At 44.6% G+C, this 20546-nt stretch overlaps 1 protein-coding gene across 4 annotated transcripts; it reads left to right on the plus strand.

Moving 5' to 3' along the window:
* Positions 1-306: 306 nt before the first annotated feature.
* Positions 307-11043, plus strand: UAP1 (UDP-N-acetylglucosamine pyrophosphorylase 1). Of its 4 annotated transcripts, none has more exons than XM_088482078.1 (11): positions 307-520; positions 1112-1408; positions 3079-3283; positions 4921-5096; positions 5733-5905; positions 6148-6341; positions 6489-6629; positions 7017-7205; positions 8367-8414; positions 9309-9375; positions 10602-11043. In XM_088482078.1, the coding sequence occupies exons 2-11, from the start codon at positions 1129-1131 to the stop codon at positions 10698-10700; spliced, it is 1572 nt and encodes a 523-aa protein (XP_088338204.1). In that variant the 5' UTR covers positions 307-520; positions 1112-1128; the 3' UTR covers positions 10701-11043. The 4 variants fall into 4 exon arrangements, with proteins under 4 accessions (XP_088338204.1, XP_088338213.1, XP_088338233.1 ...); XM_088482087.1 differs by having other exon boundaries at positions 307-466; XM_088482096.1 differs by lacking the exon at positions 307-520 and adding an exon at positions 545-649.
* The last annotated feature ends 9503 nt before the right edge of the window (positions 11044-20546 follow it).

Genomic DNA, 20546 nt, shown 5'->3' on the forward strand with positions numbered 1-20546 from the left:
TGTATGTGTTAATGACGCAGGACATGTACCCCTTGGGTCTGGGATGGGATCTACGTACGTGTGACTGTGAGCCAGACCCAGACAGCGCTAATGACAGACACTCAGACAGACACTAGTCATGTCAGAGTCACACACACACATTATGCCGGGGCGGGGGATTCTTCCTCCCGCCCATGTGATACGGGCTTTTCTATGTATCGTCATAATATGCCACGCAGCATGGAGGGCGGGGAGGGAAGACCAGAGAAATTATGATTGGACGCATCTGTCTGACGTAGCAACTGGGCTGCCAACCACAGAGCCTGTGTATGACACGGCCCCCTTGTGTAGCAGAGAGGTAGAACCTGACGTGTGTGGAGGTCTGAGTCGGACGCGCCAATCACAAGATGGCTACTAACGTCACCAAGTGCCATGGAGACACAACCAGCTAGCTGCCTATGGGCGAGGCTCATTATATATAGAAAAGGTCACAGGGCGTGGGGGGAGTGTGAGTGTGTATGAGAAGAATCCGGTTTAGGAGGTGAGTGTACATTGGTATAATCAGTGCAGTTACACGTCATAGACACATATGTGGCTGTGCTTCCACTCTGCCAGTACATCAGGGGTACAAGAGAGGAGTTTCTCTGCCTGAGTCTAACTACTGTGAGAAGTGAGTGAAGTTTCATGGGTCTAGAATAGCCAGGAAGGGCGAGAGAGAGTATGGGATTAGGGATTCTGTGACTGGGTATTAGGTGGTGGTACCCTTTGGTGGCATCTGGGATGGAGGTGATGGAATTGTGAACAAATGTTACTTTGGTATGGGAGGAGTGACAGAAGGTACATATATAATATGGTGTGCTCTGTAACTGACTGAGTGGGGGAGATGGAGGAGTGGGATGTATGATGTGTTCATTATGTGAAGAGTGATTGGTATAAAGAGATGTAAGTAAAATCACTGTTTCCTCAGGGATAATTAAAATATAGCATTTGATGAAGTAATGATAGCGGAGGAGACTTTTATCTGACTGAGATGTGACTGTGTAGGATGCTTGAGGTCTTAAACCCAGTTGCTGTTATAGTGATGTTTGGGTGTATTATTAATAAGTAAACATACACATTTCTTTCCCTGCAGCCCTTGGGATCTGAAATATGGACGTGGATACTCTACGTCAGTGCCTGGATGAGGCTGGTCAGAGTCATGTGCTGCAATTTTGGGATGAGTTGTCTGAGACTCAATGTTCTCATTTACTGTCAGAGTTACAGGGCTTGGACCTTCTAGAGCTAAATGGCTTCTTCCGTAGAGCTATGGATGCATATTCTGTTTCTTCAGCACAAGACAAAGTGGACGCCAGAATGGAGGCTGTGCCCCGAGAGGTCCTTGGCAGTGTCACACGGGATAGAGAGCATCTTAAAGACTGGGAAGCTCAAGGTAATCATGTGGCTTGTTTCTAATAGTATTTATCTTTTCCTGTTATTGATATGAAGTGACAGGTGGTGTTTACTGGCATCTGATCTCCTATTTTGGGTTGAGAATATTGTTGAAGAAAAGTGTTTTAGAAATTAAACCTTTTATAATGTAAAAAAACTGATCTGATCATTGATGGATAGAAATGGAAACTGTAGCAAGTAGAAAAACAAATATAGATGATAGGGATAGTTTTAAACCAGGAACAAATATTTACTTTTGGAGTAAATTATGGCACAATATTTCCCATTCTTTTCTATAGGGAAAAAAAAAATATTTAATTAGAAGTTGATTTGTCAGGATGCTATGCATTATTCTTATAAACCTCACTGAAATGATAACCCATGTTAGTATTAAGCTGGTTACAGACTAGAGATGAGCGGTACGGTTTTACTCGGTTATGTAAGGATCTAAAAAACTGCATCATATTGTGTTTTCGATAAGATAAATCCAAACTAATCCAAACTTGCACTATTTTGGCAAAGAGAACAGAGTCAAAACTGAACCTCTCCTAGTACACACTATGCAATTTACTCTGCAGATCAGATAATCGCTCTGAAGATCAGAGAGTTTATCTAATCAATGTGCACCTCGTACACACTGAGCTCACGTTGTGAGTCTTCTGCAACTTCCCGGAGAGTAGGTAAGTATGCTTCTAGCTATCATTTCACTAGCACAGTGTATAAAATAACCAGTAGAAGGAGATTGGTTGTGTTGGGCAACTTCTCCACTCTATGTATCTTGAAGGTTTGATGCATCTTCCCCTAAACCAGGGCTTGACAAATTTTTCTAAAATCTAGGAGCCAGGATGAAAGTGTAGGAGCCAGACCACCGTCCCTCCCAAAAAAAATTACATGAGTGAGTGAGGAGCACAGCTCTGTGTGTTATGCAACTGTTATACACACTATACTAGTCCACAAAATGGTCACAGTTGATACAGTAAATGGAGGCCCCCTCACTACTCTGCACAGCTCCCCTGCTCCACCCCCCACCCTCCAGTAATAATGGACCACATTTCACATAAAATAATGGTGCCAGAAAGTACAACAAAACCCCCCTCCCCTCGGGGTCACACACAGATCCTACTACCGGAGAGCTCTATGCAGCCGGAGATAGTAGACAGCGGGGACGTACAGGAGGATCAGCGTAGATTGGGACAGACAGCAGGGATCAGAGCAGGCCAGGATGGAGAGGAGCCATCAGCGCAGGCTGGGATGGAGAGGAGGAGTCAGTGCAGGCCGGGACGGACAGAGGCACAGCAGTCACCGCAGGCGACACTCAGCACATGCACTCCTGTGCACGATATGAACACCGCAATACTATAGGCACGAATCCTGATGAGGATCTGCTTCCTCCCTCACTGCAAAATCTAGTAGCCAGGCAGCAAAATCTGGTAGCCATGGCGACCTGGCCCCCGGGATTTGTCAAACCCTGCTTTAAACATCTAGGAATAAAAGTAATAGTCTGTGATTTCCTAATGTGTCTACCCGATGTTTTAAAGGGACAATCATTTAAACTAACCAGGTTTTGCCTTTTAAATGATTGCCCCTTTAAAACATCGGGCAGACCCGCTTGGGAACGCGATGTGTTTTTCTTAAACCTTTTACCATTTATAGTTTGATTTATTTCTACAGGTTTCTGTCAGATTGCACATGATAAAGTTGCTGTCTTGCTGCTAGCTGGTGGGCAGGGAACTCGCTTGGGGGTGTCCTACCCAAAGGGCATGTGTGATGTGGGCCTGCCTTCCTCCAAAAGTCTCTTCCAGATCCAAGCAGAACGCATCCTGAAGCTACAGAGGCTGGCAAAAGAGCAACATGGGAAAGACTGCATAATTCCTTGGTGAGATGGTATCACTGCTTGTATTTGTCTGACTGGCCATATGTGTTGGAGTAGTGTAGCCAAAACCATTCTTCTCCAGCTGCTGATTTGAAATGACCCTGTTACTATTGACATTGCTTACAAACCGCAGAAAGTAGCAATAGACCTTCAACACACAGGTCTGTTAGTAGGGACACCAGACACTGCATCTTTTACCACAATAATTATGCAGCAAGTTATAGATTTCATGGATACATAGAGCAGGGGTTGAGAGTAAACCCTCTTCCAGTCAGATGTGAACCTACAGGTATTTGTTGGATGATGCACTATGTGCAACTTTGAGTAGAGACTGGTATAGGTATAGTGGAGACCTGTCCCCCTAGAAGGCTACATCTGGTTATGGAGCATTTTGCAGTATGTACAGCCTTCAGGCTTCCAGAGACTTATTTTGTTTAGACTGTACTGTAGGTCCTCTTAATGGAAGTTTAGATATATCGGAAAACCCTTGTCCAATATTGAACTCCAAGAAGCCAACTGATCCTATGGTCTGATATTCATAGTTTAGATACTCTAGCACAGGGGTTCTCAAACTTGGTCCTCAGGATCCCACACAGCTCACATTTTCCATGTCACCCAGCAGGTGCACAGGTGTAGTCATTACTCACTGACACATTTTAAAAGATCCACAGGTGGAGCTAATTATTTCACTTGTGAAACTGTGAGGAGACCTTCAAAACCTGCACTGTTTGGGGTCCTGAGACCTGAGTTTGAGAACCTGTGCTCTAGCAGGCTCACAGATACAACTTTCATGGCCCTTCCTATTCTAGACTTCTATTTTTGTCACCGAAGAGAACCTTGTCTTTCCTTGCAACAGAACAGTGTGTTGTCATATGGTATAGTCAGGAACTTTGGGAGCTGGCCATTGACCTGTGTAACATGATAGTGATACAAACCCTGTTTTTTTTACACTACAACGCTGCATTTCTAAAAGGAAAATGGTTTCATGACTTGTGACTCTTTTCTATTAAACCCCACAGAAAATTAAGCTGGGAAGCATTTTTAAAACAAATTTTCTTGTGTTTCAGTCATACAAACTACTGCCAAAATAATATTGTAGGTAATACTTAATAGAATTGCCAAGAATATATTTAACTCAATATAATGCTCAAGATCTTTCCCTAACCCACCCCCCTTCTCTTTTTAATTCATTTAAAGTATGTTTGTTTGTTCAACCGTGTATTGTTTAACCCTTATCAGGGATTTTAGTTGACCTGATATGATGTTCATTGTTTAAGCTTTGATCTAAGTAATCCTGATAACTAAATAACTTTACTGTTGTTATTTTATTGAATTTTTTTTTTTTTTTTAAACGAATGTGTCTTCTATTATCAACCTATACAAGTGGGGGAAATCTGAATGTGTGAAATTGAATTAGTGTAGCTAAGTATTAATGTGTAGACCGTGTTCTAGGGCAGAAGATTTAATATCCATTTGTATTTATTTTTAGTTAATACACTAGTTAACGATTATCAAGGATATGTTGTCTCCGGTCCCCTTGACTTCTAGCTATAGTATTGGATTTATCTGGAACCTTAAGTCTCCCTAGAAGATGGAACGTCCATGACCACCAAATTTAAAGATAATTCTTTGTTTTACAGGTACATTATGACTAGTGGCCGAACAATGGAGTCCACTCGTCAATTCTTTCAGAAACATCATTATTTTGGGTTAAAAGAAGAAAATGTAATACTTTTTCAGCAGGGAATGCTGCCAGCCATGAGCTTTGAAGGGAAGGTCCTCATGGAGGAGAAGGGCAAGCTCTGCATGGCTCCAGGTGAGGTTGTCAGTTGGCATGGACATAAGCCACACCCGGATATAGGCCCTCATTCAGAGCCGTACGCTCTGAGCAGAGCGCACGCTCTGAATGAGGGCCGGGCTCCATTTTCATGGAGCGTCCTCCTGGACGCTCGTATAGCTGTGGGTCACCACCCACAGGCTATACGAGCGTGCATTGTGATGGTCGAGACCATCGCGACCATCGAATTTGCGAGCCGGAGCCTGTGGTTGAGGTTTTCAACCGCAAGCTCCGGAGTGATTTTGGCTCTATCAGAGCCAAAATCACTCCCACTGACATCACTAGTGATGTCAGTGGGCCGGCTTCTGACGGGAGGCGTTCCCGTGGGAACGCCCCCGTCAGGGAGGCACGCCCCCGGTACGCCCACCAAAGGGGGCGTGCTGTCAATCAACATTGACAGCACGCCCCCTTTGATCGGACACAACGAGCGAAGGACTTTCCTTCGCTCGTCGCGTCTGGCGCATGCGCACGACGGAGCTCCCTCCGTCGTGCGCATGCTCAGTCCATAACATCGACCCACTTGCGAGCGGACAGCCGCTCGCGAGTGGGTCTGAATCAGGCCCATAGTTCCTGGATAGACGTTTTATATAACAAACTGCCTTCTCTTGTGTGCAGATGGTAATGGAGGTCTGTATAGAGCCTTGGGTGCACATGGAGTGCTGGAAGATATGGAGAGGCGAGGAATAGACTACATACATGTATATTGTGTGGACAATATATTGGTGAAGGTGGCAGATCCTGTGTTTATTGGATTCTGTGTGGACAAGGAGGCTGATTGTGGGGCAAAGGTATGGAAATGACTACAGTGAACCCTGTTCTGTACTTCATCTTCAGATGCTTTATGTGAGAAAGCCATAATCTATTAACAGGAAGCATGTAAGCACATTATAATAATGTAGTGTGAACAAACCTCTACTGTTGTATGTTTCTGCTGCCAAACGTATGTGGCGAAGTCATAGCACCTTAACAACATAGTTCTAGAACATTGCATTATATTCAATGTGAACTTTCGCTCCCTCTGCTATTTCAGGTGGTAGAGAAGATGAATCCCACTGAGCCAGTAGGTGTGGTTTGTCGTGTTGATGGTGTGTACCAGGTAGTGGAATACAGTGAGATCACACTGGCCACAGCACAAAAAAGGAGTGTCGATGGAAGACTTCTGTATAATGCTGGCAACATCGCCAATCATTTCTTCACCAGGCGGTTCCTACAGCAAGTGGTGGAGTAAGTGACTTAGTGTATGTCTGGGCTACAAGCAGAGCAAGTAGAAGTGATGAATGTTGAACGCCTCCATTTGTCTTCTAGTATAGTCAGATGGCAAAAAAGACTAAAAAGTTGTGGTCTAATAACTTCTCTTCAAAAAATGTGCAGGGTCCATGAGCCTCAGCTGCAACACCATGTGGCGGTGAAGAAAATCCCTCATGTGGAAACACAGGGTTTGCTCGTTCACCCAGAAAAACCCAATGGAATAAAGATGGAGAAATTTGTCTTTGATATCTTCCAGTTTGCCAAGTGAGTGCACCTGAACCTCTGTATTATTAACCTCTGTACTGTGTAACTGGGCTGCAGTTGGAATTGACAGGGATATAATTTTATAGGTTAACAAAAAGCCCCCAACATATACTATTATTGTTTATTTGTAAGTGCTCCGCAGTACCGGACAGGCAGACAAACTACATGCAGAATAAAATCAAACTGTAGGGATGACGCTATAGAAAAGTCTTCATAATGAAATAATGTGATGTGTACATCATGATAAACTAACCTTTTATTTTGCCTTGGGCACATTTATTACCTATGAGTTGGTACCCCCTTTTATAGCAGTTAAAGAAGCCGTGGGTGGGCACGCTGGGCTGTAAGTGAATGAGCCTTGATAATCCTCATGTCCCTCATGCACAGGAAGTTTGTGGTGTTTGAGGTGCTCCGTGAGGAGGAGTTCTCGCCTTTGAAAAATGCAGACAGCCAAAATGGAAAGGACAACCCAAGTACTGCTCGCCATGCTCTTATGTCTCTACATCACTGCTGGGTCCTCAATGCTGGAGGGCATTTTGTGGATGAGAATGGGAGCCGGATTCCAGCGATCCCCCTGTGAGTATCGAAATTAAAGAAAAGGCAACCGAATGTACATTTTACCTTGTCACAATGTTAAATGAATGTGTAATAAACTAGCTAGGTGCAATAGTTATAATCTACCGTTCAGATTCTGCTCACTTGCAAAAGCCTATTTCCGTTTGTAAGAACCAGTTCCAGTACACAGAAGCATTCTTTCCTTAATCTGTTACAGTCAGGAGTTTATCCCACATACAGTATGTTCTTATGAACATTCTGGCAAAAGGATCAATGATCCTGAAAATCCTCCATTAATTTATGCCTTGGTGTGCATGCCTTGAGGACACCCCTAATAGACTATTGACGTCATGTACTGACTTGTGAATGTTCCACTATAGTTGCTATAGCCCTAATTCAAACCATATAGATTTCCAAAATCCAGATCGAACACCTTTACATTTGTTTACACTAACTGACATGTATTGGCATGACATGTTCCAAACTACTATCTCTGAGTTTTGTAGTTCTGGCACAGAGAACACAAAGGGCGGAATTCAATTGATTATTCCCCCCTTCGCACCCGACGGAGCTATTCTATTGTTGCTCCTGTCGGGTGCGATCAGCTGCTAGCGCTCAATTTCAGCTCGCAGCCCCAGAGGGGTGGGGGCTGAAATCGTCGAAAAGTGTCCTGTTTGGGCGCCCAAACGGCACTTTTCGCGATCGCACCCAGCACTTTGGCCGGGGTTAGCCGTTTTACGCGGCTAAACCCGACCACTTTGGGTGCGATCAGCGTGAAACGCTGGCACAATTGAATAGCGGCCCGCGATCTCCTGTCACTTTAGACGGGAGATGTGGGCCGCGAAATCAATTGAATTCCGCCCACTGTGGTAAATATCTGCTTTTCTGTGACTTACAAAGATAAATAAACTCCAATACCTTTTTTACTGATAAAATAAGAAACCACTTCCCTTTTGAGACAGAATTTCATTTAAATTTCAGTGGAAGAAGAGTTACGTTGACTAAACGTGTCACCTGTTACGTTTTGTCTTTGGTACACATTTTGGTTTGGCTTGATCTGCAATTTTTCAACAGTGACAGTAGCAACATTTTCTTTGCTTTCCAACTGACACTCCTGGCACGTTCAGCTAGTTACAAAGAAAGATGCAATCCAGTATTTTCACATGTTTATCTTTAAAACAGCCACCCCAGACAAGAGAACGGAACCACGCAGGATCACTCACAGAACAAGTAACTATGGGTGCAGGGTCTTGCTACTAACAGGAGCCTTTGCTTCATGGTGGAGGGAATTAATATCAGTTATTCCATCTTTCCTCTCTACTTATTCATTCACTTGAATGATGGAACACAGCGTATTCTTTGCATGTGTATGGCTAGATGAAATCTTCAGGGGTATTGTACAAGGGTGATATATAGTCATACTGCAAATTGCAAGCCTAGGACAAGTTCATGGCTTTGTGGTTGTATCTCTCAGCAGCTAGCAGCCTTTCACGTTCCCAAATAAATGAAACAAATGCTTGCTATGGGTTACAAGCATGGTACAGTTTGTCCTTTAGTTTTCTGGTTTGGACTTTGCACACTAAGTAACTCACCCACTGAGCCTAAAATTGATTTGTGTCTATCTTAAGTTTAGACCTGAAGCTGGCCAATCTCCTTGTTTTCATTGTCTCTATCAAAGCCATTGGGATTCAGTATTATAAGTCCTCTCTAATGGCCTGTGTACAGGTATCATAGTTCTATAGCTTGAGACTTTTACCAAATGCAGCAGTAAAACTTCACTGATAGATCTACAGTATCCTCCAGACTGATTGCAGATGACTAATGGGCAACTGTGCCAGTATTACAAAGCCAAGCCGTCTGCAGACTGGTAATCTGAAGGTAAATGGTCTTGAAGAGTTATCGATCGGTCTCTCTGGAGCCCTCTCAGTGAACTACCTGGTTACTAATATGACAATATGCATGGTCTTTTGACTTGTTATTTCTTCTAGTTCTGTCTCCTACATGCTGGCTGAGGAATGGACCGTATCTTTTCTAACTTTCTAATATTGCCAAACACTATGTAACAGGTCTGCAGTCATAGTTGGCCATGCTGACACTGCACTTTTTTATTTTTATTCATTTTAGCATGAAGGATGTCGGTGACCTACCCATTCAGTGTGAGATATCTCCTCTGGTCTCTTATGCTGGAGAGGTAAGTTCTGCTACTGCACCCTGGAGTCTGCAGACCTTGTCATGTTTCTGGAACAGCTTACTTGTCTGTGGTTTATTTGTACTATGAGTTTGTGTGAAGGAATTATCACTAGCGGGCACATGATAGAAGAATCTGGGTATTGATCTCAAAGTAGCTGTTTGCTTTATGCTTTCATAACTTGAAACCTGGACAGTATTGTGATCTGATGCACAATCACGGGGAGATTCTGTTGACATAAAAATTGTTTTCTATTAGAAGGAAACGTTTTAATTGGCCAAACTTTCTTTTTTTTTTTTTTTTGTACCCCTATGGTGGCGAGCACTGCTTTTTCTAACTGGGTTCATAGATGTGTCTTTATTTCATGTACTATCTTGTGTAGTCCCTACTACTGAGGGTGGGGATCATTGGTTCTTCTGAGCATGTTTCCAGTTTGCGAGCACACAGAGTTCCAGTTGAAGTTGAGGCACACAGGAGACGCGCGGTCTCAGAAATGTTTTTTCTTAGGCGTTCTATTTTATTAGGCATTCCTGGGCAGTGACAGGGAGATGGCTAAGTGGACGCTCAGATGGTCCGTCTTATGCTATGGGAGTGTCGCTGATAGTGGTTGAGTACAGAGACGCAGAATCGTTCACATAAGAGGCCATATTCAGGCGGAGAATCTCCACCTGCAGTAGGGCTGATGTGACCGATGGTGCATCTAAAGACACACTAAGCAGTATTTCATCATATATCCATAGCTGAAAGTGGGGGTCTCAGTCCTTGATCATTCAGACGCTCGGGAAGGGCTTTGTCTAAAGTCACAGTCGTGCCACCGGCAATAGACACTGATACAAATGTGGCTGTGCCTGATCAGGTCCTAATGCTCTAGTATACCCTTATGCGGCAGACCATGAGTTACCGCAGAACTCACTGTCACTATAGAGGAAACGCTGGACATTGGATTTATTATACTATCATGCTTTCTTTCTAATTGGCCTATGTGTAAATGCCCCTTTACCATACAGTTACACCCCATTAGCAGAAAATGGAAATGCAACTGAGTTGCATATGACTCTGAATGGCACCCATAGATGCATGTGCACAGCTACGGTTCCTTCCCTAAAATAGACTTGCACGCAGTTCCATACTATTGCTGATGTCTCCATTTTTCATTTTATAGCATAATCATGTCTATATTGCCATTTGATCAATGCTTGACAAGTCATTTGTTTCCTTCTCTAATTCAGGGCTTGGAGCCGTATGTCAGAAATCAGGAGTTCCACTCTCCACTTACAATAGATGAAAGCGGAGTTCACCAGTCGGTGAAGAACGGCATCTCTCTCTGAAAGCTGCTATGAACATAAGTCACTTGTGCAGTTAGCCTCATATTTATGGTGGGGGACTATAGGGATTTGAAAGGTACTTGAATAATAGAAATCACATGAGTCTTCCCGCTCAGTCTCTGCCAATACAGGACTTGTTTTGAACATTTTATCTTACATTTTAAATGCCAAACCTATGAGTATACTGTATTTATAGCAGACTCCAAATGAAGGTAAATATTAAATATTTTTTTTAATTGTGTACATATCTCTTGTACATTTAAATTTTATTTTAATGGTACTGTACAATCTTTTACTCTGTCTTTTTGTGTATTTAATTTCTGAAGGAATAAAACTTTCTTTTTTCCAATATAAAATAAACTTTTGAATTTGAAGAGTGATTGGGAAGGGCCTTTGCAGAAGGTGAGATTTACATTTTTAGCCAATCCTAAAAATCTATACTAATATTTTGAGATAAATTAAACCATATATAGCAAATCTTTAAAACTATATAATTCCTTGGCTCCCTCTTCTGCACTGGGGAGGTCCATTGTGAAATTGGCCCATCAGTGGAAATGCTGCCATCTTTAGGTGGATTTGAGTGGTTCTAAGTGCCGTAATTCTGTGATGGCAGCAGCCAGAAGTTGCGCCTTGTGAAAAATTGAGATGAGCCATTTACAACCTTCATTGTGGAATTAAGCTTTTCCATTTTCTAATTAGATTATAAAAGAAATTAGGATTTATGTGACTAACTGCTGTCTAGCATAGTGAGGTTTTATTTTAATTTTTTTACCTGGCCAACAGGGTTTATCATCCATGGACCCAGTGCTGGCCCCGAGGGTGTTTTCACTCTGTGCAGATCCGGTACCTGTGGGGCACGGGCACTGCCGCCCTTTCCTCCCCCTTGAGCTTAAACCTTCATTACTAGCGGCTGGATGGAGTTCGGGGATCTACTCCAGAGCTGGCCACGTTGATGACGCTCTGTGCAGCTGCACTGCATGAACCAGTGGCAAGTTTCATGTAGTCGGCATTGTATAAGGCATAACAAGTGTAGAGCATTCAATCGGTTGACCATATCTGTTGGGATGCGGTCAATATCCTGACCGCGGGGATTCCGGCAATCAGAATCCCGGCGCTGGAATCCCGACACCTGTCAGAATCCCGGTGCAGGAATCCCAACGGTAAATAGCAGGATTAGGGGGAGGGTTAGGCACTAATGGGGGAGGGTTAGGATACCTACCGATTAGTGTCGGTATCCGATTCCTAACACCGTCGTGATGCCGGCGTCGTGATTCTGACCGCTGGGATCTTGAGCACCGGCATCCCGAACCCATACCTATCTGTTCTGTGGGACAACCTAGATGCACAAAGCTCAAGCAAAAGCGGATCTGCTGCATGGAGTAATGCTTCCCCCTCAGTCACAAAAACATTTTATTTTGTTTTCATGTATATTGACCACTGCACTTTTGTGTTACTTGATAGCTGCAGTAATCACAACCAATGCACTTTCTTTTAAAGCCAAAAAGTTTAGTAGAAACAGTTTTCCCTAACTTGAGGACACCAGATTATTTGTTGGTAAACTAATTAAAACTTCTATAGTATTGTAACTCCTGGATTGGTGGTGAAGTGTGCGGTTTAACCAGTACCTTTGCAGCACTTTTTGGGGCAACCATGTGGCTGTAGCTCAGTCTCCCACTTCAGGATCTAGGGCCTAATACATATTTGGGAATAGAGTAAGAAAGAGCAAGTAAATGAGTATCTTGGTGAAACCAATGCTGCACTGCAGGTGGGGCAGATGTAAAATGTGCAGAGAGATGTAGATTTGTGAGGGGTGTGTCCAAACTGACATCTAAATTGCAGTGTAAGAATAAAGCTGTATAAAAAACGGAGAGCGCCTCTGATTCTAATATTATAGACTCAAAAGACCAATTCACGGTACATTAGTGGTCAATACACAATATAATTTACATAGTAATAAAGGCAGAATTAAAATAAAAATGTACTAATGACAAACTATACAAAATGTAAAAAATATATAAATGTGCACATGTATCTAAAAGATCCTTTCATTAGATACAAAAGATGTAGTTGCTCTTTAAGTAAGAAATAGTCCACGAACAAATCCTCAGGGCTGATATACAAAAGGCCTGATTCAGAAAGGAACGCAGTTGCTAATACGCACGCAACCGGCCGATTGTTGCGATCTGCGCATGTATCGCAGTGCGCGAACTGGCCACTGTGCTCAAGACTGCGATCCCAATATCTATGCAGACCCATAGTAGAGTGATTGACAGGAAATATCGTGGGGTGGTGGTCGGGCGAACACAGGCGTGCAAGGGCATTTGAAAACCGTTGCAGGAGTGTGCATAAATTAGCCACTGCAATGCCGTATGCAGATTGAGGACTCATAACGTGCGATGAGTTTAGTAATTGCTGAGTAAGATCAGAGCTTGTGCAAGTGTGCGTGAGGCCGTGATCGTACTCGATTGTACTGATGGTTTCTCACTCTTTCTAAACGTTACGGATATGTGTATGGTAAAGTGGGCGTCCTTATGTTGTGCTGCGGCGGCATAGAGATCGCATGTGGACACGGCCTGATTCAGACCCGCTCGCGAGCGCTGAACGCTGGCAAGCGGGTCGATGTTAGGCCAGTGCGCATGCGTACGACGGACCCAGCTCCGTCGTGTGCATGCACGAGACCCGTATAGTGACGGGCAAGCCGTAGCTATGGGTCTCGCTACAAAGGGGGCGTGCAGTCGATGGTGAGTGACAGCACGCCCCTTTTGGTGGGCTTTTGGCTCTCACACTGACCTCACAAGCATTTGCGCTCGCTCGTTCAGAAAAAAGGGCCGGCTATTTAAATTGAGCGCTCGCTCTTTGCGGTGTGTTGACGCGTCTATGTCTGAGCGAGCGAACGAAACATGCGCTCGCTATTTTGTAAAGACGCCCCCTGGCCGCTCGCATCATACGTCATCTCCACTATTTATTAAATTAATCGAGTACATCGAAAGGCGTCTGAACTGCTCGCAGTGCTTGTGGTTGGATTTTCCTACCGCAATCATACGAACAGTTCAGGCTAAGAAACAACGAAGTGACGTGGTCGATGATTCTGCTTTGTTAATTATGCACACTCTTAAAACGCCCGTTTTGACCGTTTGGCACGCCTGCGTTCGGATCTCCACTCCCCGTTTTCAAGCACCTTCCCCTGTTACCACCCACAAACGCCTCATCCTGTCACTCAAATTAGCAGGCACTCGCTATTTTGCGAACACACGCTCGCGAGCCGGTCTAAATCAGGCCCTGTGTCCACATGCGATCTCTATGCCTCCGCAGCACAACATAAGGACGCCCACTTTACCATACACACATCCGTAACGTTTGGAGATATCAAGCCGGGTAAAGTACTCAGTTACCGGCACACTAATCCACCTATACGCACATTGCACTTTTCTTACCTTATTTGTACTAAACCAGGCTTCGGACACCTATTGATTAGGGCCGGGAGAAAGATAGTCACACAGAGGCCCTGATTCAGAGACGGGCGCTCTGAAACTGAGCGTTTTTTTTTTTTTGTGGAGCGGCCTCCTGGCCACTCGCATGGCTGTGGGTGACCACCCACAGCTATAGCGAGCGGCCAGGTTGATGTGGTCAAGACCATCGCGACCATCGGGCTTGCGACGAGACCCTTGTGGTAGGGTCTCGTGGCCGCAAGCCCCAGAGAGCTTCTGGCTCTAATAGAGCCGGAAGCTCTCCCACTGACATCAGAGGGGCCGCCCACAAACGTCAGGGTAACTTTTCTGACACCTCCTGCTTAAAACCCAAAAGTCAGAAGGATCATGAGGCCCCGCTTTCACGGTCTGTATTCATACTGAAAATCTAGATCAATCACCATTGACAGCTCGCCCCCTTTGGTGCGAGACCCGGTGCGACGGAGAGCACCCATCGCTACTCGGGTCTCGCGCATGCATGCGACGGAGCCGGCTCCGTCGTACGCATGCCCAGTGGGCAAACATCGAGTTGGCATTGTTTGGCTGTTGCTCTACACTACTTCCCTTCTACATTGCTGTTTCACCGATCTTTGTTTTGCCATACCTCCGCTTGTAATGGAACCGGTCATATCAAAGCTGGATAATTCCCTGTCTTGCAGACTTCAGTTTTTGGATTCCAGCTGTCTTACATGTTCTCAACTGCAATTAGAGAACATATAATTACATCCTCGGAAATTCTTGGCTACCTCTCTGTAAAGATACCCATGCTCTCAATAGTCAACCTGCATTTAGATCAGTTAGTGTAGATTACCTCCATCACAAACTCCAGTCCCTTGATTGTAGAATACACAACTCCTCCCACATCAGTGACACATTCCCATGCCTCTGGTGGTGGTATAGTATTATCAAATGTAATAGGATCTCTGTATACATACAAGACCCTTTATTAAGTTTGAGTAACTTAAACATAACCAGTGTCTAAATTCCTAAGAGTAAGTGCTGTGTGAAAGCAGACTAGTATTAAAATTATAATTGAAGACTAATAATAAACTTGGGGCCTGATTCAGACCCTGTCACTAGCGCTGAGCACTCGCAACCAGGTCGATGGTGGCCCACAGCGCGCGACGGAGCCGGCTCCGTCGTGCGCATGCGAGACCCGGCTAGCGACGGGCACTCCGTCACTCCGGGTCTCGCACCAAAGGGCGCGACCTGTCGATGTTGAGTGACGGCTCGCCCCCTTTGGTGGGTGGGCCGGGGGGGGTGGCTGCCCAAACTGAGGCGTTCCCATGAGAACGCCTGCTGTTTGGGGGCGGCCCCTATGCGATCGGCCAAGAGGCCGCTAAAAAAAAAAAAAAGCCCAGCCCTGATTCAGAGCGAGCAGCTCTGAATCAGGGCCCTCACACCATACCTAGACACTAAGGGCCTGATTCAGAGCTGAACGCTCTGACCAGAGCGCTCGCTCTGAATCAGGGCCCTCCTACTTTTTTTGGAGCGTCCTCATGGACGCTCGCATAGCTGTGGGTTACCACCCACAGCTTATGCGAGCGTCCATGATGATGGTCGCGATGGTCTTGACCATCGCGACCATCGGGCTTGCGACGGAGACCCTGCGGTGATGTCAGTGGGGCCGGCTTGAGACGGTAGGCGTTCCCATGGCAACGCCTCAGTCTGGCAGGCACGCCCACCAAAGGGCGTGCTGTCAATCAACATCGGCAGCACGCCCCCTTTGGTGCGAGACCCGGAGAGATGGTGAGCCCGTCGCTCGCCGGGTCTCGCGCATGCGCACGACAGAGCTCCCTCCGTCGTGCGCATGCGCAGTGGGGAACATCGACCCGTTTGCGAGCGTCCTGCCGCTCGCGAGTGGGTCTGAATGACCCCCTAAGCTCCAGATGTATCCAATAATCCAAACCACAACTTCACTCCCAACACCAGCTTTCTCCACCCTAAAAGTCATCCTTTCATCTTATAAAAGTGTTCTTTCCACTTGCCAAGTACATGTCTCCTGTCTAAAGGCACACATCCATTAGACAATTAAATTGAGCGATTGAACGATAATGATATCGTTATCGTTTGATTGTTCGACAATCGTTTGCAGATTGCTTAAAAAAAATGTCTAAAACGACCAGCGATGCGCGCTCCTGCTGGTCGCTTAGACATTATCATCATACAAAAATGTTGTACAACCTGACGATAGATATCGTCAGGTTCAACATGTTTGCAGATGATTGATGTGCCTTCACTGAACGACTGCTCGTTCAGTGTAGGCACATCACAGACAGACAAACGACCGCACAAATACAATGTCGTAATTGTGCAGTCTTTTGCCTGTCGTCTAGTGGATGTGTGCCTTAACATGCATACCATGGGCATTTGGGAAACACTTCTTTCAAGGTTCACTTCCTAGCTATCCAACCACTCCTTTAGCATCTCACTACCTCTGGTAGATACTCCTCTTCCCCTCGCACACTATGATGATCTCACAGGCTCTGTATTTAGCCCTTTTCTTTCTTACTATACACTTCTCCTCTTGCTGAACTAATTTGACCTATTACATTGCATTGACTTTCTGCTTACACGAAAAGCGGATGGAATTGAATACGGAGATAAGTTTCCACCTGGCGAAAAGTCGTAATCGGCGATACTTTTTAACGCATCTCGGCTTTTCGCTTCTAATTGAATACGGCTCACAGCCTGTAAAATGACAATTAAGCTGGGTACACACTTAAGCAGCCGGATGGTAAGCTATACTCACCAATTGTCCGCTCGATATTTCAGGCCAAACATATCAACCGAGTGGGCATTTATATTTGACTGCCCAGTTGTGATGTCAGTGTCATCGGTTCCTGCGACCAGTGTACGGGTTATCAGCGGGTCACCCATACACACAGGCAGATGTGCCTATATATCAGCACCGGCTGTACTGCAGGGCCAACCTGATCTGTCTGTGAATTACGTAATTCACAGACATATCATCTGTACACACCCTCAGATGCACTATGTAATATGTGTACACTTCAAGGTAGCAGTGTCCCCCAAATGGATTCAGAGAAACAGGTTTATAAGTAACTACCAAAAATGCTATTATCTCCATTAGGATGTCTACATGCTTAGCATCTCACTGAGGGGTCTATTCAACAACAGTGACGATGTTGCCCAGAATATTATTGGGCAACATCTTCACAAGATTTTAGCAATTATGATAAAATATGGAAGCTATTCAGCAATATTTTGAGCAGGGACATCGGTTGCGGTAACACGCTGTCCCTGCGATGTCACAGACAGGATTTTTTTGGGATTTCAAAAACAATGCCTTCTGTTTGCTCCTCTGCGCATGCTCAGTCATGTGCTTGGGAACAGTCTCCGTCTCTGCTTGCTGTGACCGCCGACGGGGTAAGTACAGCTCCAGCCTGTCCAAATTGATTGATATGTGTATACAGGCTTTATACTAGCCTGTATACATGTATATTTATTTGCTTTTATATTTAACATTTATATATAAATGTTAAATATAATAGCACATAAATATACATGTATACAAGCTAGTATAAAGCCTGTATACACATATCAATCAATTTCGGGAGGTTTAAAAGGCTCTAGAGTGACTTACCTGCCGCCGATCACCATGCAGCAAGGACGGAGACTGGGTGGGCTTACAAACTGCTGCAGGGACTTATGGGAAAATTTCCCTCTGTCCCTGCAGTTTTCGGGATATTTAAGTATATTCTCCATATAACGCCATTCTGAAATGGCGTTATAGAAAGGAAATATTTATCGAGTGATTTAACACTTTTTGCTGTGCTGAATAGCAAAAAGTGTTAAAGCATTGTAGAGATCAATGGCTGATCCCTACAGTGCGGTATTCAGCGCGATGGGAATCAATGGAGAAGATAATTGCGTTATCTTCGTCGTCATCCCATTGCTGAATAGGAGGGTTACATAAAAAATATGGAAATCACAGTTTCCGTATTTTTTATGTAAAAAAATCATTGTTGAATAGACCCCTAAGGGCCTGATTCAGCTTCAGACGGAATTGCAAAGCTGGTCGCAAGCAGCTTTGCAATTCCATTTGTGCCGATATGGTAATGCAGCAGCAGGCATCACGCCTCCTGCTGCATTACGTATCCGAGCTGCGTTGTCCAATGCAGCATCGGATACTTTGCGGGACATCGGCCGGCTAAGGTGACCCATGGGATCACGCAGACGGCCGCGGCAGTTGAGATGAAGAAGCCAGGAAATCTCCGTCAGCCGATGGAGATCCTGGCTTCTTCCCCCCACCCACCATAATGATGGCTACACGCCTCGGTTTTGGGGAACGGAGGGCATCGCTGCCCCCTCCCTGCCCACTAATGGAAGCAGACTGTCAATCACTGACAGTCTGCGAGCAGGATCGCAGACCCGTTCTGTGCATACGTAGAATGGGTCATACTCCTGCGCAGAATCCCGAACATCGGGAATCTGCGTTCAGCAGTGCACTAGCGTGCACTGCTGAATCAGGCACTAAGGACCTCATTCAGAGTCGGTCGTTACGGCCGCACGGTCGTACGCCACCGATGTTCGCTAAACTGCGCATGCGTAAAATTCGCAATGCGCGTGCACAAACTACCTATTACGATCACAAATTGCTCTCTCCTTCAACTTGGCCAGGTCGTTAGTTTGAGTGACAGGATGACGCGTTTGTGGGTGGTAACGGGAAGATGCTTGTGAACGGGGGAGTGGAGATCCGAATGCAGGCGTGCCTGACTATGTAAACGGCGTTTTATGGGAGTGCATAATTAACTAAATAGTGTCATGGCACATGTGACATGGGAGGTTTTTACACTGACTTGATCGTAGTGCTTAAGAGAGGGTATGGTCAACCTTAAGCTCTACGACCAGCTCCGATGGTTCCCGATGGTCTGGATTAATCCTTATATGCCCGGAGATGACGTGTAATGGGAACGAGAAGGGGGCGTTTTTTTAGTCTTACGGCTGCATCCTCCCCACGCTCGTCCAGCTAACGATCCCATCTTAACGATGCAACTTGCGAGCGCTTCATTTGCATATCCGGCCTCTTACCTTACGACCGTGCGGCCGCAACGACCGACTCTGAATGAGGTCCTAAGTCCTTTCACTTCTGCCTTAAAAATAGTCTAAAATATACCATTGTCTTAGCTAGTATGGAACCAAAACTCTTCTCAATTCTCTCCTCTTATCTGGCAATCCACTTGCCCACCTAACCCCACTCTAGTCTAGATACTGCGCTATGCACCTCCCTACACTGGCTGCCCATATATTCCTCTTCGCCTACAAAGCATCTGACATAACTTCATACATATGAAAATACACTTCTTCATGCCCACTTATATCTGCCTCTGACTTGTGCCTCAGTTCTGATAATCACCTCTCACTATAAAACTTCTCCCTTGCTGCTACCTATTTATGGTATTCCCACCATAAATAGGTAGCAGCAAGCCCACCTATATATACTAGAGCTTACCCTTCTGCCACACATGGTAATCACACTAGCATGCCCTCACAACTCTGCCAATCTCCACTCTCACTGACAGTAATGTTATTTCAGGAGTAGGGAAGCCCAGCCTTATATTGATCAGAACTGTGCCATACACAAACAACTGTATTACTCTGGAGGTAGTGAACAAACTACTGTAGCATCTGTACACATTACACTAATATAATGAGAAACATGTGTTCTATAATAGAAATGTAGGGTAAAGGTTTCCTTTCAAATGGGGCCGAGGGGAGGAATTGTTGGCATATGTCTGGTTATGTAGGAAGAGGTATTATATTACTTTGTATTTTATATAATGCAGTCAGATTGTCAACATTGCATTTTTGCTTCAATTAAACGAATGATACTTATGCCCCTATGTGTTCAGTAGGGTGTGTTGCACATATTGTACATTAACTTTGTAAATATCTATTAGTATTATTAATATTATTATTAATATTCACTTAGATAATGCCACCTTATGCTGCTGTGCTGTACAATTGGGATCTATCACTTGTAAGAGTATTAGTTCTAGTCTCCATTTATTCCTGTGTATTGGAACTTTCTCGATTGAATGCTGTACTTAATATCCAATGTTTAAATTGCATGATTCTACCCTAAAATGTATTTTCTTTATACTGTGTATATGGTATTTGCTCGTCATGTCAGCAAGTTAGACTTTATAATATCTTACATAATTAGGACTTGAATTCCAATCAGCAATTTATTGAATAGATATTTGGCCATTAAAGATCATTGTTGCTGTTTTTGTACAAATACAGTTGTGGTACTCTAGCTGTAACACTATTACAAGCTAGGCACCCCAACAGTTCTTATTTCATCTATTACAATCATTGGGGCGGGTATTGTCCCTACTGTTATTAGTCACAGAGC

This window comes from Taudactylus pleione, unplaced genomic scaffold, assembly GCF_031769625.1.
Source record: "Taudactylus pleione unplaced genomic scaffold, aTauple2 ptg000017l, whole genome shotgun sequence".
In the NCBI taxonomy this organism is placed as follows: domain Eukaryota; kingdom Metazoa; phylum Chordata; class Amphibia; order Anura; family Myobatrachidae; genus Taudactylus; species Taudactylus pleione.